We start from the raw sequence: 24125 nt of genomic DNA on the forward strand, positions 1-24125 counted from the left end.
ATAAATTGCAGATTCGCCCACATTGTCTCCACCATCACCTTCATTGAAAGAAGTTTAAGGGGCTCCACTTGTGATTGTTAATTTTATGGGTCAACTTGACTGGGCCACAGGATGCCAAGATATCTGATTAAACATAATTTGTGGGTGTGTCTGTGAGGGTAGTTCCAAAGGAGGTTAGCATATGAATTGGTAGATAGAGTAAAGCAGATTGCGCTCTCCAATGTGTTTGGGCATCATCCAATCTGTGGAGGGCCCAAATAGAACAAAAAGGCAGAGGAAGGTTGAACTAGCTCTCTCTGCCTAAATGCTTGAGCTGAAACATCGGCATTCTCCCGCCCTTGGACTGGGATTTACACCATTGATATGCCTGGTTTTCCGGCCTTCGGGCTTGGACTGGAATTTACCACCAGCTTTCCTGGGGCTCCAGCTTGCAGATGGCAGAGGATGGGACTTTTCAGCCTCCATAATTGTGTGAGCCAATTCTTTAAATCTCATTATAGATATTTATATATATATATTTATATATATATTTATATATATATTTATATATATATTTATATATATATATTTATATATATTTATATATATTTATATATATATTTTTATATATATATATATACACACACACAGTCGTCCCACAGTATCCATGGATGATTGTTTCCAGGACCTCCTGAGGATAATCTTTAGGGATTCTCAAGGCCCTGATATAAAATGATATAGTATTTACATATAACCTATGCACCAGCCTCCCATATATTTTAAATTATCTCAAGGTCACTTGTAAACCTAATGTAAATAGTTGTTGTACTGTACTGTTTAGGGAATGATGACAAGAAAAAAAAACTGTATATGTATAATACATATGCAATTGTTTAAAATATTTTCAATCCACAGTTGGTTGAATTTATGGATGTGGAACCCATGGACACAGAGGACTGGCTATATATAAATCTCATTTTTATCTCATATGTATATATACAGATTATACATATACACACATATGCACACACACAGTCATACATCACTTAACAACAAGGATATATCCTGAGGAATGTAGTGTTATGTGATTTCATCCTTGTGTGAACATCATAGAGTGTATGTACACAAACCTAGATGGTATAGCCTGCTCCACACCTAGGCTATATGTATACAAACCAGTACAGCATGTTACTGAACTAAATACTATAGACAACTGTAACACAATGGTATTTGTATACCTAAATATACAAAAGGTACATTAAAAATGCAGTAAAAAAGATTAAAAAAAGTGTCTTAAAGTTTTACATATCTTTAAATATGTAAAAAAAGATAAAAAATGTGTAAAAAATGTATGGGGCACATGCATGAATGCTGCTTGCAGGACTGGAAGTTTCTCTGGGTGAGTCAGTGAGTGAGTGATGAGTGAATGTGAAGGCTTGGAACATTACTGTACACTATGATGGACTTTATAAACATTGTATATTTAGGCTATACTAAACATTTTTTTTTTTTTTTTGAGATAGAGTCTCACTCTGTCATCTAGGGTGGAGTGCAAAGGCGCAATTTTGGCTCACTGCAACCTCTGCCTTCAGGGTTCAAGCAATTCTCCTGCCTCAGCCTCCTGAGTAGCTGGGATTACAGGCATGCACAACCACAACTGGCTAATTTTTGTATTTTTAGTAAAGACAGGGTTTCACCATGTTGGTCAGGCTGGTCTCGAACTCCTGACCTTGTGATCCGTCCACCTCAGCCTCCCAAAGTGCTGGGATTACAGGCGTGAGCGATCACGCTCGGCTACACTAAACGTATTTAGAAATACTTTTCTTTCTTCACTAAATTAACTTTAGTTTAATGTAACTTTTTACTTCATAAATTTTAAATTTTTTAATTCAACTTTTGTAATAACAGTTTAAAACATACATTGTACAGCTGCTCAAAAATATTTTACATTTTTGCTCAAAGATATCTTTACATCTTTGTCCTATAAGCTTGTTTCCATTAAAAAATTTTTTAAACACTTTTGTTAAAAACTAAGACATAAACACACATATTATCCTAGGCCTACACAGTGTCAGGATCATCAATATCACTGTTTTCCACCTCCACATCTTGTCCTGCTGGAAGGTCTTCCAGGGCAGTAACATGAATGGAGCTGTCAACCCCTGTGATAACAATGCCTTCTTCTGAATACCTGCTGAAGGATCTGCCTGAGGCTGTTTTACAGTTACCAGTTGGTTTGTTTTTTAATAAATAGAAGAAGTATAGTCTAAAATAACAATAAGAAGTAGAGTAAATATTAGGCCATTGGAATTTTTCAGATCTATTAAAATCTTATGGGACCACTGTCATATATGCAGTCCATCACTGACTGAAACATTGTTATGTAGAGTATGACTGCGTGTGTATATGTGTGTAAGAAATTTATTGTAAAGAAATGGCTGTATATCTCCAATTCGTTCTGTTTCTCTAGAGGACCCTGAATAATACATCGTTCTTGTATTAGTCTCTAAACTCTCTCCTGGGAGCCAATTTTAAAAGAGACAAACGTAAAAATAAATGGCATCCTCAGGCTTTCTATGTCAAATGACATTCAACAGAAAGTCAAATGACACAGAGGTCAAGTGCATTTCCCAATTAAGGATCACAAGAACCCACAGAAGTCAGGACAAACTATCAATGCATTAGGAGGCAGAGCAACAGCAGCACCCAGCAATCTCCTGGGTGAGATACAACCCAGGCTCCTCCAGGAATATTTACATATTTAACGCTACCATACATGCCAGTGACAATTACATGGCAGACAACTGGGCAGAATATTAACAGCAATCAGACAAGTATGATCTGCTATTTGAGTTTTCCATAATAATAGTGTTGGCTTCCTTTGTCAACTGTCTATATTCAAGTGGAAACAGATAGCAAAAGTTTAAGAAAAATGCATGACAGTATCTATCTCCTAACATCAGTTTTTATACAATTTGTGTTGTGGAGATTCAGGGAATCTCCATTAATCAAAGTTTAACTATCTAACATTACTTTAGCTCACAGAAGTTCATTTTATGGGATTATGGTTTGAGAATCACTGATCTAATGCTCTCTTTATTCTCCTAAAAAAATAGGTCTCATGAGATCCTAGAAATAATCTCATCAGGGAAATATTCATTCTAGTTTTATGTTATTGTATGTCTTCCTAGAAATAATGGGCATGCCATAAAAAGGAATGAAACAATGGCATTCACGGCAACCTGGATAAAACTGGAGACTGTTATTCTAAGTGAAGTAACTCAAGAGTGGAAAAACCAAACATCATTTGTTCTCACTCATAAGTGGGAGCTAAGCTATGAGGACGCAAAGGCATAAGAATAACACGATGGACTTTGGGGACTCGGGAAAGGTGGGAGGAGGGTGAGGGATAAAAGACTACACATTGGTACAGTGTACAATGCTTGGGTGACAGGTGCACCAAAATCTCAGAAATCACCATCAAAGAACTTATTCACGTAACCAATCAGCATCTGTTCCCCCAAAAACCTATTGAAATAAAAAATAACTTTTTAAAAAATGCTTTATTTATTTATTTATTTATTTATTTTGAGACAGTCTCACTCTGTCATCCCAGAGTGCAGTGGCATGATCTCAGCTCACTGCAACCTCCATCCCCGGGTTCAAGCAATTCTCCTGCCTCAGCCTCCCTAGTAGCTGGGATTACAGGCATGCACTACCACGCCTGGGTAATTTTTGTATTTTTAGTAGAGAGGAGGTTTCGTCATGTTGGCCAGGCTGGTCTCGAACTCCTGACCTCAAGAGACCCTCCTGCCTTGGCCTCCCAAAGTGCTGGGATTACAGGCGTGAGCCACCGTGCCCAACCAAAAAAGAAATTTTTTAAAAATAAAAAATAAAATTAATTAATTAAAAAAATAAATTGGCCGGGCATGGTGGCTCACGCCTGTAATCCAAGCACTTTGGGAGACTGAGGCGGGCGGATCATAGGGTCAGGAGATCAAGACCATCCTGGCTAACAAGGTGAAACCCCACCTCTACTAAAAATACAAAAACAAAATTAGCCAGGCGTGGTGGTGGGCACCTGCAGTCCCAGCTACTGGGAAGGGAGAATGGCATGAACCCGGGAGGTGGAGAATGGCGTGAATCCGAGAGGTGGAGCTTGCAGTGAGCCGAGATCACGCCACTACACTCCAGCCTGGGCAACAGAGCGAGACTCTGTCTCAAAAAAATAAAAATAAAAATAAATAAATAAATAAATCACACACTTTAAATGAGAAATAACTGTATTTCCTGAAACAAAATAGAGAAGAGTGAAAAAATTTAAAAATATACGTAAATATAGATAATGGGCATTCAATCAGAAACTGACATTTGCAGGTGTTGTGTGTTATTGATAAGAAAGGTAGGCTTAGTAGTCCACAATCGCTCTACATGAGAAGCAAAAGAACATGAGGTTTTATTTTTACCTGGGATACACACTGCTCCTTACACCTAGAAAACATGGAGCACGTGTGCCCAGCTTAAAAACATTCCCCACATCCTTTGCATGAGTCATGTGACTCAACTTTGGTTAACGTGAAATAAGCACAAGTTCATAAGTGGGTTTCTGTGACAGCTATTTCAAAAGGGGGCTGATTCAGTTAAAAGGTGATCCTTTGCCCTTGCCCCTTCCTGTTATCCAAATGTAGATTTGACGGCTGGAACTGAAGCAACCATCTCATCATCACAAGACTTCCTCGAAAAAGAAAACTAGTCCTTCCCTTAAGCCACACATCCTTCTGCCTTATGTTACACAGCTTAATAATTATCAAAGTCCTAATGATGGTAGCCCAGAATGATAAATGCAACCCAAAACCTGGAAGGGCACAGAGCTACCATGCTAGTTTTGGACTGCCTACCCCAGGATTATTACATGTAGGAAAATGAGTGCTTATCTTGTTTAGGGCACTGTTATCTGGAGTTTCTGTCACATATACTTGAACTTAATCTTGACACAACGCCTGTGGTAGCCAACCTCCAAGAGAGTCCATCTGGCCAGACAATTGAGAAAGCCTTGCTTCCTGATATCCATACCTTTGGGTAGTGTCCTCCTACATTGAATTAGTCTATGTAACCAATGGAGTATGACAAAAGTCACAGCAGGACTTCCAAAGCTAGGTCATAATGGGCCTTGCAGCTTCCAACTTGTTTTTTGGTTGGTTTTTTGTTTATTTGTTTTTTGGAAATGGAGTCTCACTCTGTCACCAGGCTGGAGTGTAGTGGCATGATCTTGGCTCACTGCAACCTCCGCCTCCCGAGTTCAAGCAATTCTCCTGCCTCAGCCTCTTGAGTAGCTGGGATTACAGGCACCTGCCACCATGCCCAACTAATTTTTTTATTTTGAGTAGAGGCGGGGTTTCACCACTTTGGCCAGGCTGTTCTCGAACTCTTGACCTCAAGTGGTCCACCCACCTCGGCCTTCCAAAGTGCTGGGATTACAGACATGAGCCACCAAACCTGGCCCCAACTTGGTTACTTAGATCACTACGCTCTGGGGTTAGCCAGTCACCATGTTGTGTGGACACTCAAGCAGCCCTGTGGAGACATTCACGTGAAGAAGAACTGAAGCCTCCTGCCAGCATCAACTTGAGAGTAAGCAAATGGTGCAGTCTCAGCTGATCTGACTATATACTCATGACATACCCTGAGACAGAACCACCTAACCCAAGCATTCTGAATTCCTGACTCACAGAAACTATAAGTGATAACAACCAGTTATTAATTTTAGGGTAATTTGTTGTCAGAAGTAGGTAATAAAATTGTCTGTGTGTCTGCTGGCATTGGCATTAACTTTTCAGAGTGCCTTGATATCGTAACATAGTTCCCCTGAAATTCATCTTTAACTGTTCAAAATCATTCCATTAGTTATATTCTGCATTTCCATTTCATTGGACCTGCCAGTGTGATGCCTCAGCATGTATGCTCCATGAGAACAGGGATCATGTCTGGTGTTGCCCATCATTGTATTTCCCAATGTATCCAACAGTACCTGGCACATGTTCAGTAAATATTTGCTGAATAAATAAACAAATAAACATATGATTGGAGAATAAAGAATGAGTGGCAACCAAGTGCTTCAGTCTACTTCATTGAGTAATTTTTCTTCTCTTCTTTCTTTCTTAGTCAATCCCATCCAACCAGTGGCATGTTCTACTCCAAAGATCCTGCCCAGTCCCTGATTGTTATGATATGGTGAAATGCAGGCCCAGAAAAGAAAAGCAACTTGAGGTCACATCCTGAATTAATTTCTATGGCTGGATCACACACTGGAAAAAACAGTCACTGGAATGAAGAGAGCCAATAATATTAACAGACAGGGATACATACAGAGGCAGTACCTTGTAGTGCAGAAAGGGAAAAACCATTACACGGCAAAAAGGAAGGAATATGAAGGGTGGGGTTACATTCTCCAACACCCCAGAACCACAGCTCCAACCTCTTTTTATTTGTAGTCTCTGGAGCTCAGAGCTATTTAATCTCCAATTTGAGAAATTATTGGAGTATAAGAAGTTTAAAAGTACTGATTCCAGAGGCCGGGTGTGGTGATTCATGCCTGTAATCCCAGAACTTAGGGAGGCCAAGACAGGCAGATCACTTGAGGTCAGGAGTTCAAGACCAACCTGGCCTACATGGTGAAACCCCCTACTAAAAATACAAAAATTAGCCGGGCATAGTGGCAGGTGCCTGTAGTCCCAACTACTCAGGAGGCTAAGGCAGGAGAATCACTTGAACCTGGGAGGCAGAAGTTGCAGAGAGCTGAGGTCGCTTCACTGCACTCCAGCCTAGGCAACAGAACGAGACTCCACCTGAAAAATAAAATAAAATAAATAAAATAAAAATAAAAGTACTAATTCCAAAAAGCATACAGTTAAAGAAACAATTTTTTGAAGGAGAAGGATAAGAATGTCCAAGAAAGGAAATTCAGATACTGATTTTATGCTGTCATGTTTTTTTTTTGTTTGTTTTGTTTTTTCAAATTTAATACACAACTAGTTTGGGATATGACCTTTATTGAGCTTATCCACCAGAGTGGAAATAATGTCTGTACAAAACCAAATGTTTGTTACTATAACTTCTGCATCACAATTAAAATCCAAACAGTTTTTTAAAAACAGTCAACTCAATCAAAACCCACTACTTCAGAATCAATAGCTTCTTTGAAGCCACAGTAACACTTAAATATGGTTAAGACTCGAATGCAGAAATTTGGTTGGTTGGAAAGCTAATTAAACTTCCAACTTGCTCAAATAGAATTACAAAAAGGCAAAATTGTGTTTTTCACAGAGATACAGTCCACTGGAATCACCAACACTGGATAGCTGTTAGAGTATTTAGAGTCCTGAGATAATAAGGAATCCAGGCATCCTTTAGACAGTCTTCTGTTGTCCTTTCTTCCCAATCAGAGATTTCTGGATGTGTGGAATGACACCACCACCAGCAATTGTAGCCTTGATGAGAGAATCCAATTCTTCATCTCCACGAATAGCAAGTTGCAAGTGACGAGGGGTAATACGCTTTACCTTTAAGTCTTTTGATGCATTTCCTGCCAGTTCAAGTACCTCTGCGGTGAGGTACTCCAGGATGGCTGCGCTGTACACAGCGGCAGTCGCGCCCACACGTCCATGACTGGTCGTCCTAGATTTCAGGTGTCGATGAATACGGCCCACTGGGAACTGCAAGCCGGCTCTCTGCGAGCGGGAAACCGCCTTTGTCTTGGCCTTTCCGGCGTCCTTTCCAGCCTTACCGCCAGCCATTTCGAATTCCGCTGAAGCTCAAGCAAGCAAGGCAGAGAAAAGGCTAATCGGACCCACGGTGAGATCCCACCACCTACTCCGTCGCACCGCGATTCAAACTGCCTATGCTGTCATGTTTATACTTACAATTACTGTCTCTGAATCTGAACAAGTGAAAAATATTAACTTCCTGATATTCTCCTCTTCTGTTGATAAGAATAGGCTCCTTTTTTAAAAGTCAAATCTGAGCCACTGTGGCGGCAGTGACATTCAGCCAGTAGAATTCCTGTAAATGTTTCTGTCTGAATAAAGATTGGCATGAAGGGGTTACAGCAAAATTTCTATTTTACTTATTCTTGGTGAGATATAGCTACTTCATCATTTACATGGTACTTCCTAATTTTCAAAGCCCCTTCTCATACATGATCTCAACTCACACAATCCTACGAGACAGAATGGAGAGGGAATATTGAGGTATTTCCCCAAAGCCCAAAATCCTGATGTCCAATTGCCCCTAGATATCTCCAGCCAAATATCCCAGTACCCCCAAGATACTCTGAACTCAATATGTCTAAAACCAAATTCTCCATGACCTTCATCTTTTTTGTTTTTTAAAGAAATGGAGTTTTACTATGTTGCCCAGGCTACAGCGCTGTGGCTATTCACAGGCACAATCATAGCACACTACAGTCTCAAACTCCCAGTCTCAATCAATCCTCCTGCCTTAGCCTCCTAAGTAGCTGGGAATACAGGCGTGCACCACTGATCCTGGCATAGCCTCACCTTTTTATAGGTACCTGGGATTTGTTTTACTCCTAGTATAAGACACATAGTCACAGAAATCACTAGTCATGAAGGAAGGAGTTATTTGTTGTTGCTTTTTGGTTTTTGTTTGGGACAGGGTCTTGCTCTGTCACCTAGGCTAGAATGCAGTGGCACAATCACAGCTTACTGCAGCCTCGACCTCCCAGGCTCAAGCGACTGATTCTTCCACCTCAGCCTCCCAAGTAGCTAGGACTACAGGCACATGCCACCATGCCCAGCTATTTTTTTTTTTCAGTAGTGACCAGGTCGCACTATGTTGCCCAGGCTTGAACTCCAGTCCTCCTGCCTCAGCCTCCCAAAGTGCTGGGAGAAGTTTTTTAAAGTCACAGTTCCCTAGAAACAGGAGGGATGGCAAGACAATATGGAGAGCAGGTGGCCACACAGAGAACCACCAAGGCCAGTCAGGAGGTAAAGGGAATGGGATAAGGGCAAAATGCAGGCAAATGTTTTCATTGTTTTCCAAAGCAAAGAACGAGTGAGGCAGGTTAAGCAGACTTGGGATTGACTAGTTTGAATAATTTTAGCAGGATCTGGGGGGAAAGGTGCTATACTTAGATGTCTGGTATCTGGCCCTGGAGTGATTAGGCAGGTGGATGGTGGCCCATGTTTGAGAGACTGATAAAGGACATGATGAGGGTATAGACTATAGATTGGTTGGTTTGCATGTGAAAGGTGTGTTTCTGGAGAGCTGTTTATGATCTCTAGAAATCAGCTAACCCTGAGAGGGGCAGTTCCTCCAGGGTCAACAAGGCCCCAGATGTGAAAGCATTAGGATACAAAAAAATAAAAAGAAATGGTTATACACCCACCTACATATGAAACCCTCTTGGCTTCAGGCTCATGCCTGGGTGACATCACCAACCACCCACTGGCCCAAGCCTCCCCTTCTCCTTCCTGAACATCGCCCCCTCTGTCCTCACTGTTTAGTCCTTCAGCACTCACCTTAGTTGTCACTATAACTTCTGAAATGACATCCTGAATAGCGACCAGCTAGTGTCACAGTTCTGTCTCACCCCACCCATTCTCAGCACTGCCGACCATAATGTGCAACTCCAGCCTCCTCATTCCCACACTCAAATCCTTTGCAGACTCTTGTTTTGTCTTTAAAAAGTATGTGAAATCACACATTCAACTCCATAATGAGAGTTCCCTACGGTCCTTGAGTAAAACTGGCCTTCTAGGAATAACCTTTTTATCCTGATACTTCTCCAAATGACTTAGAGGGTAAAGTCACCACCATTTGGAAAACACAGGCCTAAAGCAGAGAACAAAAACTCCTTTGCCTGGTCTACAAAGCCCTCCTTGGCCCTCCTCCCTAACGAGTCAGCTTATTTCCCACACAACCTGGCTCCTGCCCCAAGCTCACACTCTCTATACTCTGAAAAGATAAACCCATAAACATATCATGCTGGGTTTGGATAAAATAGTTAAATAAAGCAATGAAGCACAAGAAACATTACAATACATACCTGTGGTTGTTTTAAAATATATTCACAAATTCTTGGACACTCCTTTCACTGGGAGATGAAGTCCAATTCCCCACCCCATGGATACAGATAGCCTTCGTGACTCCTATCTAACAAATAGAATGCATCAGCAGAACAAATACTGATAGAGAACCTAGACTTGTTGCAGCTGCACAAAATTAACCACCACCTTCCTTTTTGATTTCCAACTGTCTTCTCAGAGAGTGAAACAATTTTGTATCAATGTTGTATCATGCAGGGCCAACCCACTTGCTTTTCCTATTCAGTAAGCTGAGGATACAAAAGCATAGCTAATAAAAAATGCATGTATTCTTAACCTGAGAGTCAATAAGGAAAGTGAATGTGGTCTTCTACCATAAAAACAAGCATTTGTCCTCTTAACGTTTTAAAGAACTCCCTACACACACTTTAATATTCCCAGGATGAAAGACGCTTGACTGCCTCATTCAATAGTAATTTAATCAGAATGTTTCTGGGGACAGCACTATCAAGCAGAAGACACATTTCCTCATTGTCTTTCTCCTAAACTTGCAGAATCTGTTACACCAAAAGACACAATGAACAGGAAATTGCATTTTCTTTGCAGATCAACAAAGCAGCCAAGTTAGATCAGAGAGAAAAAAAGATCCACAAAGAGCATTAGGAAAAAATACATATGAAGACCCCTAGCAAAGCAATGCCCAGATGACTTTTGATATGAAAAAGGTTTTAACTGATGACTGGAAAATACTTAATTCTGTCCTTCACCCTCACTCTAAAACTTAACAAGACTTTTTCAAAAGTCTTTAATAAAATTAATTTTTTTAAAACTTCTGAAACTAAAAGAAATGATTATACAATGGTAAGACAAAGTAAATATCATTCCTTTTATTCACTCAAGTAGCTGTAAGCATCAATAGAATATCCATGCAGCACTCCCTAAGAATTTCTGATCCTAATGCACAGCTAGATTCTTAAATCCTGTGCACTTTACCTGCTTTCTTCCCTTTCCCTGGTATTTACTGCCCCCACTATATGCAGCAGAGGAATTCTGGTAGAGGTCCTGAAAGAAGCAATTTGTGTTTTAACCTGCTGTATTTATCCAAAGGCAATAAAACTGAATTTGTACAAGTTTTCCCATTGAAAACTCAGAAGACTTGAAAATTTAACTCTTGGATCAAACAGGGGAGAAAAGCATAATGTAACTGTAATATAGTCATCTTAAAATCCCCCAGCTCTAGGGGTAGCCAGACTATGCCAACAAGGTCAGAGCTCAGGAATTTAAATTCTTCACAGTCCCCAGGGAACAACAGCAGTAGTATTGGAGATTTCCTGATGTCCAGCTTCAATCCTCTTACATTCATCAAATCAGGTTGAAGACAAAGAAACAAATAAAAACAGGCAGAAGAACCATCACCACAAGATGTTAGGGCCTTGGGAAGGAAAAGAAGTCCTAAAAGGGCAGTTTTAGGGACAGCTGGGACCATTTATAGCCTCACTATGTTTACGAGCTTCTGGTCTTGACGTCCTCCCTGGAAAAAAGACTCTTCCCCTTTACAAAGGCCTACTTCCCTGGTGAACATGCAACTTCCAACAAGGAGAAAGGCCTGGTCACATTTAAATTTCCCTACGTGCCACAGTTATTCATATGTTCTGTCTTTCAGCAAATAAATGGTGAGCATCTACTGTGTATGAGAAGTATTTCTAGGTACTAAGAATACAAAAATGAGTGTGACAGACAGAATGCCTGTCTTCATTAAGCAGGGGTGATGGACATGAAACAACAAATTAGACAACAAAGCATTTCATAATTTTTGCCCTGAGTACCATGGAAAGGCACAGCAGGATATAAAGAGAAAGCAAATGACAGAGGACCTGGCACAGGCTTGGCTGTCAGAGAAGGCTTCTCACTGGAGGTGGCTGATAATCTGAGCTCTGAGGCTGAGCAACCATCAGCCAGGGAAAAGCAGGGGCAGAGCCGGCCACAAGGCAGGACCAGCATTGCCAGAATGCTGTGACAATGCCCAGGGAGGGGAGGCAGGGCCAACGACATAGGCCTCGTAGGCCATGTTAGCGATCTTGGTTTCCATCCTGAGAGCAACAAAAATCCACTGAAGGCTTTTAAGCAAGGAGGTAACCTGATGAGGCTGGCCTTTTCTAAAGGTTAGCCTGGCTGTGGCTTGGGGGACAGTCTGGAGGGCAAGAGGGGGGCTCAGAGGGCAATTCGAGAAACCCAGGCACAAAAGGGGTGACTGAGACCAGGGCAGTACTGAGATATGTAGGCTCATAATTTGGGCCCTGCTCAACCAGTAACCATTAAATATCTCCTCAACATTGATTTAGACATGCCTGAAGCTGCTAGAGGAAAGTGAGGCAAGGAAGCCCTTGGGCATCAACTCCAGACTCTCCTCCACTGTCCTATATAATTCTGTTTTGGCCCTAAAATAATAACCTGATCAACAAAACAAACCATGCTACTCAGCAGACCTTGTTCCCTTAGAAGGAGGTCTAGGGACCATCTGATAGGCATGTACCCTTCAGGCAGGGTGTGCACACCCCAAGTAGCACCATGCACAACCTATGCTACACCTCAGAGCAGCCCTGCCATTGCAAGGGAGGGGTCTCACTTCTCCATCTTATATGTCTAGTCATTTCAGTTCCCCCTCCCCCATATCACACAGCACCCTGGTACAGGCAGCTGACCCATCTTTAATCTGACTCTGATTTGGACTGTGATGATGGTAGTGGGAATTGGGAAAAAGAGAACCATTCAAAGCCCATTAAGAAGTAGAATTAATAGCCGGGCGCAGTGGCTCATGCCTGTAATCTCAGCACTTTGGGAGGCTGAGGTGGGCGGATCATGAGGTCAGAAGATTGAGACCATCCTGGTTAACACTGTGAAACTCTGTCTCTACTAAAAATACAAAAAATTAGCCAGGCGTGGTGACGGGCGCCTGCAGTCCCAGCTGCTGGGGAGGCTGAGGCAGGAGAATGGCATGAACCCGGGAGGCAGAGCTTGCAGTGAGCCGATATAGCGCCACTGCACTCCAGCCTGGGCGACAGAGTGAGACTCCTTCTCAAAAAAAAAAGAAGTAGAATTAACAAGGCTCGGGGAGTGAGTGCTACAGGCACAGGGAGGCGTGAGGGAGGAGAGGGTCACACTTCTGCAACTTCCAGTGGTCTTCCACAAAGAGCCCCCCCAACCCCCCAAATAAAACAGTCATGAAACTAATAAAAATGTGTACAGCTTTATAGCTTATGCTATTTTACTCTCATTATATCATGTGACTGTCACAACAGTCCTATGAGATGTGACAGGTATAATCCTTGTTTCAGAAGTAAAATTTCCAGCAATGACACAATTAGTACACACAGGAAAATACCCAAACGAAGAACTTCCAAATCCAAATCCATGCCCTTGCTACTAAAATGCATTATCTGTATATGATACAATAATTTAATAGTGTCATAAACAAGCACCAGCAACTTGTATTACCCCTGAGAACATGCCAGGAGACATCATTACTGGCGGATCTAGTGGGAATCGCTATGACCAGGTGGCCAGAGGCCTCTCAAAGAAAATGTTACTTGGGAGTCTAGAATTAGCCTCAAGTCACTGAATTGGAATAAGCCTTAAGTCACCTTTAAACCACAGAGAAAATGACAAAACATACCATGAATGAAGTAGGAAATTAAAAGAAAGTAGTTGAATACATGCATAACATATGTGACACACATTATACCTACCTCATATTCAATGAGCCGTTATGAATCAAGAAAAAGATAAATCAGCATTAAAATGATTACAGGATATAGACTATGTGTAGAAGAAGAAATTACCAATAAACATGAAAAGATGCTCAACAATGCTAGTGTTTAAAGAAATGCAGATTTATGGGAGGCCGAGGCGGGTGGATTACCTGAGGTCAGGAGTTCGAGACTAGCCTGGCCAACATGGCAAAACCCCATCTCTACTAAAAATATAAAAATTAGCCATGCATGGTGGCAGGTGCCTGCAGTCCCAGCTACTAGGGAGGGTCAGGCAGGAGAATCGCTTGAATCCGGAAGGCGGAGGTTGCAGTGAGTCAAGATCACACCATTGTACTCCAGCCTGGGCGACAGAGCGAGACTCAGTCTCAAAAAAAAAAAAAAAAAAAAAAAAAAACTGCAGATTTAAACAATAATATTCAACTGTTGGCTGGATTTAAAAGGCTGACATTACCCAGTGTTGGCTAGAGTAAACAGGCTTTCTCATAGACTAGGGGGAAAAATGTAGCACCATCTATCAAAATTTCAAATGTTCTTACTCTGAAAGTCTGCAACTTCAGCTCTTGAAGTTTACACACTGCACAAGGATTCAAAGGCATATGTAAATGAATGCCTGTTATAGCATTATTTGTAGAGCAAAAAACTTAAATGTCCATCAGAACTAATTACTTAAATCATGGTACAGTCATGGTATTATATTAAAAACTATGCAGTTGTTTAAAAGAGTAAGGCAGATATAAGTTAGGAAAGAAATACACCAAACTGTCAAACGGTCAATTGTAATATCTACAGAGGGGAATAGCAAGTTGGGGGGTTGGAGGGGGGTGGCGTGGAGGAGTATGACTCAAAAGAGAACTTTTATATTTTATTTCACATACTTCTATAGTATTAAATTTTCCCAAGGATAGGCATAGATTAATATTACAATTTTTTAAAACTAGTAAGAATGTTTTATTACGAAAAAAATAAAACTCTGGAGCTTAATGTTCCTGAGCAAATGAACTGCAATGTAAACATGCTGTACTCTTACTTACTTTGTTTCCAGATAGCTTTCTGTTTCAATATGAAGTTACTTACCACCTAATCTCTCATGAAACATTAATATAGGGGATCCCTAATTCCTTCCTTCAATTTTATTGATAGGCAAATTAGATGTTCCAATTATTTTCTCTGAAGCACTATTTCTAAAATCAGTCCTCAGAGACAATAAATTCTTACCTAGGATAAACTAAAAGAAAACCTAAATATCAATCAGCTTCCATTTTTCAAGTCCTAACTTCCTAGGCTTTCTTCCATCCAGGAATCTGTAAAACTATGTAAGTTATGCCTCAGAGCCTTTGGACCCATGCCGTTAGCTATGCAGAACAAGCTTATTAATTTGACTTTCTTGGCAAATACACTGTTCGAATCATCCGAAATGAGCAAGAGGACACAGCAAAGCCCTCGGCAAAGATTTTAGCATTTATTTGACTTTACACCTAACACTACCTCTCATTTTTCCAAGTATTCCTGGAGAGTTTTGACAGTGGGAAGCCCGTTAACTTTAATCACTCATGCTACTGGACCCCTCAAACAGCTGTTCACATTTTTTTAAGCACCATGTTAAGTTCCTAGATCTGATCATTTTGTAGCTTGCACTGTATTTGCACAGTATCATTTATCTAATGGACACGAAGAAGCCAGCATCACATAGACAGCCAGACTAAGATTATTATCCACCAGAGTTCTCTAGAGTCAGTAGGACAAATCTGACTCAATCTGACATCTAGTCACAATAGGTCAGAATCCCCGTTCAGGTTAGCAAAGGAAGAGCTTTCTGTTTTGTTTTGTGGGCGTGTGTGGGACCTTGTTGAGCACATTCGCATTTTATGAGCCCACTTTGAACATAGCACTACATTTTCAAGATCATTATTCATCAAACACTTACTACTAGGTTTCATCTACCATTTATAGAATGCTTATTACATGCAGGAAGAGTTTTAAATGTCTCATCTCATTTACTTGTTCTCTTCACTGCTGCTTTCAGACCACTGATTCCTCCGCACACCTACGAACAAAGCACAAGCCATTGGCTCTGACACCTGCTACCTCGCCTCAAAGGAGTCACAACCCACCCTCTCAGGCACTCACCCTCATCTGCTGACGATTTCTGCACCAAGCCCCACTTCTATTCTGCCATCATCCCTAGCAACATGAACTTGAAATTGGCTGATACACCACACTTTGGCAGTTTTATTCCTGGACCACTTCACTTGCAATAATCTGTCCTCCACCTACCTCGGCCTCCCAGTTTAATAGTCCATCCCACCCTAGACCTCTAATTATACAATGCCACTAATTGCATAATTCCCAAAATCTTCACTTCCAGATTTCCACTAGACTATAAGACTACTGCCACCTGGGTGGGTGGGTAATTTACATACATTGCTGGAAGATACATAGATATAGATATAGATATAGATATAGATATAGATATAGATATAGATATAGATATAGATATAGATATATATGATGCAATCTCACTGTGTTGCCCAGGCTGGTCTCAAACTCCTGGCCTCAAGCAATTTTCCAGCCTTGGCCTCCCGTGGCTGGGATTACATGCATTGGCTACTACACCTGGCTTGACCACCTAGTTTTTGTTTTGTTTTGTTTTGTTCCCTTCCTCTGGTGTCCCAATTACTTCACCTTATTGGGAGGTCCAAATCATTGGCTTTATTTGAACTGTCCAAATGCCTTCCTTATGGCCCCTTTACCCAGTGTTGGTTCCACAGTCTCACACATGCACTCAATTCCTTCACCTCGCATTCCCCTACCCAGATTAGTTGCTATTCTCCACATCCTTTGTGCCTGCACAAAACAAGGGGACAAAGCTCATTTTAAATTTATACCCTCACTTTTCAAATAGACCCTCATTTCCCTTGTCAGTTCATCTCATCACATCCAAAATGACTTCTACACAACTTTTCTCTTCAAATCTCCAATATCCTTCCCACTCTTCACTGATAACTTTGCTTCTAATTTCACCAACAGAAGAAATAGGTAGAAAAATTCCTCATTCCAACTACCATCTTCACCTATGCCTGTATACTCCACTTCTTCACTCTCCTACGTCATCAATTTGTTTTTTCTCTGCTGGATTATTCATAAGAATCTTCAAATACGCTGTCAAAACTGCCTTAAAAAATTATGTTCCCTGACCCTATATCCCTCCCTAATGACCACCCCATCTGCATATATCTTTAAGGAAAAACTCAAAAAGAATTGTCTCTCTCCATTTTTTCCCCTTCCTCTCTCTTTTGAATCCATTCCAACCAGGCTTTTGTCTCCACCTCTCCACTGAAACCAGGAACCAGGCTGATCTAGCATGCCCATGACCTCCATGTTGCCAAATCCAATGGTCATTTCTCAGTGCTCATTTTACTCAATTCCACAGTAGCATTTCACACAGCTGAACATACCCTTCTCCTTGAAACTCTTCCCTCCCGTGGCTCCTGGGACATCACATTCCCTGGTGTTTCTCATATCATATTGGGCAATCCTCCTTGGTTTACTTTGCTGGATAATCCTCCTTTCCCGAGATAAATCTGGAGGAGCCCAGGACTCAGCCTGTGACCTTCTTCTTTCTCTCACTCTTTAGTGATCCTAGCAAGTACCATGACTTTAAATACGTGATGATTCCCTAATGTATCTCTACAAAGCTACAACCTCTCTCCTGAGGTCAAGAATTGAATATTCAAACTTCCTGTCAACATCTCTACCTGTACATCTAATCAACATCTCAGTCTTAACATATCAAAAGAAGAACTCTTGTCCCCCACTCATACATAAATAAACCATTTTCTTCCTCTCTCGGGCCTCTCCGTCTCAGAAATGTTGTCAGCATCACCATTTATCCTGCAAGAATCTCTTTCACACTCCATATCTGACGAATCAGGAAGTCACATCAAGTCAACTCTCAAAACATATTCTAAGTCTGACCACTTCTCATAACCTCCCCAGCTTCTGCTCCAGTCCAGACCACCATCATTTCATGTAATAATATCATGACTGGTCTCCCTGTCTCCTTTCACCTCATAATAAGTCCATCCTCCATAGTGCAGTCTAAGAGGTCCCTTGAAGAGAATCCTACCATTGCCCCACTGAACATTTTACAATGGCTTCCAATTACCCTTAGGAAAAACTCTAAATCCCATGGTCTGACCACTGGCTACTTCTCTGACTCATCTTCTACCATTCCATTCTTTGTATTATCGGCTTTGTTTCCACTGCCCTGGTCTCCTTTCTTTCCTTAAATACACCATTCTTGACCCTGTCACAGGGCCTTTGCACTTGCTGTTTCCTCTTCCTGAACACTCTTCCTTTAGATGTTATATGGTTCACTCCCTCACTTTATCCAGGCTTCTACTCAAATGTCACCTCTTATAAATGTCTTCTTGGATTCTTCTACCTAAAATATTCCCCAGCTAGGTGTGGTGGCTCATGCCTGTAATCCCAGCACTCTGGGAGGCCAAGTCAAGAGGATCAATTGAGCCTAGGAGTTCAAGACCAGCCTGAGCAATATAGCAAAGCCCCGTCTCTACCAAAAATTTAAAAATTAGCCAAGCATGGTGGCATGTGCCTATAGTCCCAGTTACTCGGGAGGTTAGAACGTTCACTCAAGCCCGGGAAGTCGAGGCTGCATGATTGCCATGATTGCCCCACTGCACTCTGGCCTGGGTGACAGAGCAAGACCTTGTGTTAAAAAAAAAAAAAAAAAAGAGAGAGAGAAAATATTCCCTTTTAGTCGCTATTTCTGTTTCACATCTTTATTTTATTGGATCAATCTTGCACTTTCAGAATTCTCACAGATAACAGCAGCTGCCTGAATCCAAATCTCTCCATACATTCACCATGGGAGTGCAAATAAGCCTTCCATAATCCATAACTAGGGGGTCAGACAATACTACCACCCACAGCCAGAATGGGACCACCACAATGAGGGAACGATAGTCGGAGGTCACAGTTTAACTTTATAATAATAATCTATTATTTCCAAAATATTTATTGAATCGGAAAATCTGAAACTACGCCTATTGAGAAAGAGCTAAGATATTCCCAAAATTTCAATGTACATATAAGTGTACAAAATAAACAGCATAACCCAGCATAGCCAACCCTAGAATCGGACATCACATGCATGGAAAACAGAAGGGGGTAATGGGGACTTCGGAGTGGTAGAAAACAAAAATCTCTTCCAAAAAGAAAGAGTCCCACCCAAAAAAGCTAGTAAACCAAAGAAAGCACTAAGAAAAGAATCAAAGATGAAATTTTAAAAGGAGTAAAATTACTAAATACATTTTAAAATGCAAATTCTTTGGAGAAAAATCAATAAAATAGATTACAAAATACTAGCAAAACTACCCAAGGAAGAAAAGAATGAGAAAGCACAAATAAATAAGAAACTCCAAAAGAGAAAGAACCATTGAAACAGAAGATATGTTTAAAAGACAATTTTCTACTGACTCAACCAAATAAATTTGAAAATCTAAATAAAAGGGGTAATTTCCTAAAAAGATACACTTTCCCCCTACTTCACCCCAAAACAGATAGTGATAGTTCAATTTTCATAGAAGAAATAGAGAAAATTACCCCCCCCAATAAAAACTACCGCCACAAACAAGCACCAGACCAATGTGATTTAATGGGTGAAATTCTACCAAAGCTTCAAAGACTAGATCATACTTATGCTGCTTATATTGTTCCAGAGCATAGAAAAAGAAGCATAAACTGCTAAATTCTTTTCATGAAGCCGATATAATACTGACCTCTAAACTCTATTTCATAAAAGATTATACTCAAAACTATATACAACCCTCACTTATGAATATTTACATACATATAAAACTAACAGCACATAAAATATTATTTCATTAACCAGTGGAATTTTTTCAGGAATGAGAAAATGTTTCCTTCTTAGACAATTCATTAATGTAATTCACCATTTCACCAGATATAAGAAGAAAAATCATATGATTTTCTTCAGAAATACTAAAAGGGCTTTCGAATTCCATGCCACTCCTAACTTCCAAAAGCATTCAATAAAACAGAAATTAGCGGTTATTTGCTTATGGGTATGTGTGTGCCTGTTTGCATTCCTCAGACATAAAGCCAGCATCTTAATGGAAAAACACCAGAGGCATTCAACTAAGGTCAGGAATAAGGCAAGGATGCCCGCTATCTCCATCTAACATTGTATTAGAAGAGGCATTAGACAATGTAATCAGATAAGAAAAAAACAATCAAAGGATGAGAATTGAAAGGGAAATAAAATTATAGCTATTTCTAGGTTACGTAACCATATAACCTGTAAAACCCAAGATAATCAAAGATAAAAATTTTAAAAATTTAGTAAGGTAGAAAGTTATAAAATTCACATGCTAAAATAAATAGCCTTCATGTAATAACACAGTAACCAGCTAGAAAATATAATGGGAGAGAAGATTCTCATATATGAGTAACAACAAGGACAAGTTTCTTTAAAAAAAAAAAAAGTTGCTGCAGCTAAATAAGCTGATTCTTAAGTTAAAAAAAAAAAAAGTAAAAATAGGTCAGAAAGGAGACTTCTGCTTCCAACCAAGATGGAGTAACCCACATGAAACAAACAAAATACATGAACAACAGTTTTCAAGGCTTTGGAATCAAGCGATGAAGAACAGTGATCTCTGAGAGACAGGAACCAAATGAAGTAGGCCTATGGTTGCCTCAGATTACCGCCTGGAGAGATTTTCCAGACTATAAAACAGAAAAGGGGAACCTAGGAAGAGATCAGTGGTCTCTGTGAGTTGAGAAGACAAGGCTGGGAGTCCAGGGAGGCCAAGACAACTACAGTTCACAAGACAGGTTACTGGAGAGGAAAGAGCTGCCTAGAGAAGAGCTCCGGAGACAGATGTGGAGGGTCTCCCTCTAGCATTCGGCTGAGTACTAATTAGTGCATATATGTGAGAAAACCACCCACAGCGAGAATGGGACCACCATAAGGAGGAAACAATCGTCAGAGGTCACAGTTTAACTTTATAATAATAATCTATTATTTCCAAAATATTTATTGAATCAGAAAATCTGAAACTACGCTTATTGAGAAAGAGCTAAGATATTCCCAAACATTCCGCATTATTTACACTTTAAACTTTACCAATAAAATACAAAGGGATTCATATAGTAAAGAATACCTTGCTTTCTTATGTTGCAAGATGGCAGGTGAAAGCTTTAAAAGGCTGGATACTAAGAAGAGACTGGAAGCCAAGAAAGCTGATACTAGTGGCAAAGTGAAAAAGGGTAAGTCAAGGTGAAAAAGGGTAAGTCAAGGCGAAAAAGTCCAAGAAGAGGAAACCCCAGTGCAGCCGAAATCCTGCCCTGATCAGAGGAATTGGTAGATTTTCCCTGTCTACTGTGTATTCCAGAAAGGCCAGATACAAGAGGAGGTACTCGCCGCTAAATTCAAGATTGAAAAGGAAAAGGTTCATGCAACTGTTACAAAACCGGTTAGTGGTGACAAGGATGGTGGTACCCAGGTGGTTAAACTCTGCAAAATGCATAGATATTATCCTACTGAAGATGTGCCTCGAAAGCTGTTGAGCCACAGCAAAAAACCCTCAGTCAGCACAGAGGAAACTGCGAGGCAACATCACTCCTGGGACCGTTCTGATCATCTTCCCTGGGCACCACAGAGGCAAGAGGGTGGCTTTCCTGAAGCAGCTGGGCAGTGGCTTGTTACTTGTGACTGGATCTCTAGTTCTCAATCAAGTTCCTCTGTGAGGAGCACACCAGAAATTTGTCATCACCACCTCCACAAAAATTGATATCAGCAATGTGAGAATCCCAAAACATCTCACTGATACCAACCTCAAGAAGCAGCAGCTGTGGAAGCCCAGACACTGGAAGGTGAGATCTCCAACAAAGAAAAAGAGAAATATGAGATTACAGAACGGTGCAAGGTTGATTAGAAAGATGTGGACTTGCACATTTTACTAAAATAATCAAAGCTGATCCATGTTTGTCCTGACGAATAGAGTTTATCCCCACAAATTGGTGCTCTAAATTTCTTACCAAAAACCTAATTAAATAACTGATTTTTAAAAAAAAGAATACTCCTTAAAAAATAAAATTTACTTCTAAAAAAGTTTATTTCTCTAGTCAATCTCTATTCACTTTTGATGCAACTACTTCAGTAACTGAAATAGTTGATGACAAGTTAACTCAATGGTCAAATATTCCTACTGACAAGTATGCCTTTCACATTTGGAAAGAAGTAGTCACACATATAATTGTACTCTTTGTCCCTGGCTGCCTGCCTAAAGCAATCACAGTTCAATATTACAGCTTCTCCTTCACAAGTAATTAAGAAGTTAATCTTACTTAGAAAACATAATTATCCAGCAGACCATAGCACCAACTTAACTGCTTGACATGAGTGAAATCTCAAAGACAAAGGAGCAATACCACATTCAAAGCAAAACCAAAATTGTCTTCTTAGCTGCCACATCATCACTGTTTGGAGACATGTGAAGCCCATCACAACCCATCAGTAACAGGGAACCAAGACATCTCAGCTTCTTTAAAACACCAAGAAGCAATGGGGCTGAAGGACACTGGACACAGTTAAATTCCTAGTTCGTCAGGACAAGAGATGATGTCTTAATAACAAAGGAGCCTTCCCAAGCTCAAAACTTCAGAATATTCCTCCATTGCTCTGACCACATGCCAAGCGTGAGATGTCTATTCACTTCTTTTTTTTTTTTTTTTTTGAGACAAGGTTTCACTCTGTCACCCAGGCTGGAGCACAGTGGCATGATCACGGCTCACTGCCTGAACCTCCTGGATTCAAGCAATCCTCCCTGCTCAGCCTCCAGAGCAGCTCAGAGTACAGACTAATGCCATCATGTCTGGCTAATTTTTGTTTTCGTTTTTGTTTTTTTGTTTTGAGATAGACTCTCGCTCTGTTGCCCAGGCTGGAGTGCAGTGGCATGATCTCGGCTCACTGCAACTCCACCTCCCGGGTTCAAGCGATTCTCTTGCCTCAGCCTCCCGAGTAGCTGGGATTACAGGCGCCCACCACCATGCCCAGCTAATTTTTGTATTTTTAGTAGAGACGGGGTTTCACCATGTTGGCCAGGCTGGTCTTGAACTCCTGACCTCAGGTGATCCAGCCACCTCGGTCTCCCAAAGGACTGGGATTACAGGTGTGACCCACTGAGCTCAGCTAATTTTTGTAATTTTTCTAGAGATGGAGTCTCACTATGTTGGCCAGGATAGACTCGAACTCCTGGGTTCAAGCAATCCACCAGCTTCAGCCTCCAAAAGTGTTGGGATTACAAGCATGAGCCACCACGCCCAGCTGTCTATTCACTTCTAATAATTTCCTAACCATCAGTCAATCATTAGAAAAAGAGAAGTTCTGCTTAATTTGACACTGGCATATCAAGTGCCTGCTATGTTATATGTTAACTTGGAAAGAATCATTACCTATATTCATGAATGGGGGAGCCAGATGTCTTCCAGAATGGATGATCTCCTGACAAGGCACCCGCACCTGAATTATGAAAGTGGCTGCCCACTCTCTGTGGCAGTCCTCCGTGCCTAACAGGCTGAACACAATTGAAAGTCGGACTTTTCCTAATACAGCAGAGCCAAGGCCCGCCTGGATATAACATCTTTTGGGGAACTATATTCTTTTCAAAAGTCAACAGCCACTTTTACCAACATATTGTCTCTCCAAGACGGCTCTGAGAGCAAATTCTGAAATTCTTAAGAATACTGCATACACTGAAGGCATCTGAAATTGAGATGGAGGCAGCAGGCCAACTCCAAGGCTATTTCCAGTCAGCCCCTGTAGGTCTTACACGATAAAGACTTTTTAGTGGTTAGTATACCTTAGAAACTTGCTGTGTGCACAGTTCCATTCTGGAGAATACAGAGATTGACAAAGGCAGACAGCACCATTTTTGCCCCTGAAAAACATATACTTCATCCTGATATCCTAATTTTAAAGTGATCTAACTACAGCTGCTCCTGAACTTTAGCTGAATAATTTCAATCACTACAGGAGTTGGGGGTAGGGGGTTTGCCCTAAAATAACTTTTCTATCCATCTACCCATATCAGTCTCTAGAGTTTTGCCTCATCTTCTGTGCATTTGGATTTTACATTATCAAAAGAAAATCAACATGCCCCTTTTTAAAAAAAGAAAAATCCCTTGTTGAAAAAGAAATTGACAATTTTCCTTTTCCTATGTATCTCAGGATGAGTGACTCCCCTAGAGTGACTTCATAGGTAATTGA

General features: G+C 40.7%; 2 protein-coding genes across 3 annotated transcripts in view; both read right to left on the reverse strand.

The window, feature by feature from the left end:
- PLCH1 (phospholipase C eta 1) overlaps positions 1-24125 on the reverse strand; it is a 262198-nt gene that overhangs the window by 148202 nt on the left and 89871 nt on the right. The window lies entirely within an intron of this gene.
- On the reverse strand, positions 7009-7888 carry LOC100459740 (histone H2A.Z-like). Its single transcript, XM_054552883.2, has one exon. The coding sequence runs from the start codon at positions 7770-7772 to the stop codon at positions 7386-7388; it is 387 nt and encodes a 128-aa protein (XP_054408858.2). The 5' UTR covers positions 7773-7888; the 3' UTR covers positions 7009-7385.

The sequence above is a fragment of the Pongo abelii genome, chromosome 2, assembly GCF_028885655.2.
Source record: "Pongo abelii isolate AG06213 chromosome 2, NHGRI_mPonAbe1-v2.0_pri, whole genome shotgun sequence".
NCBI lineage: Eukaryota > Metazoa > Chordata > Mammalia > Primates > Hominidae > Pongo > Pongo abelii.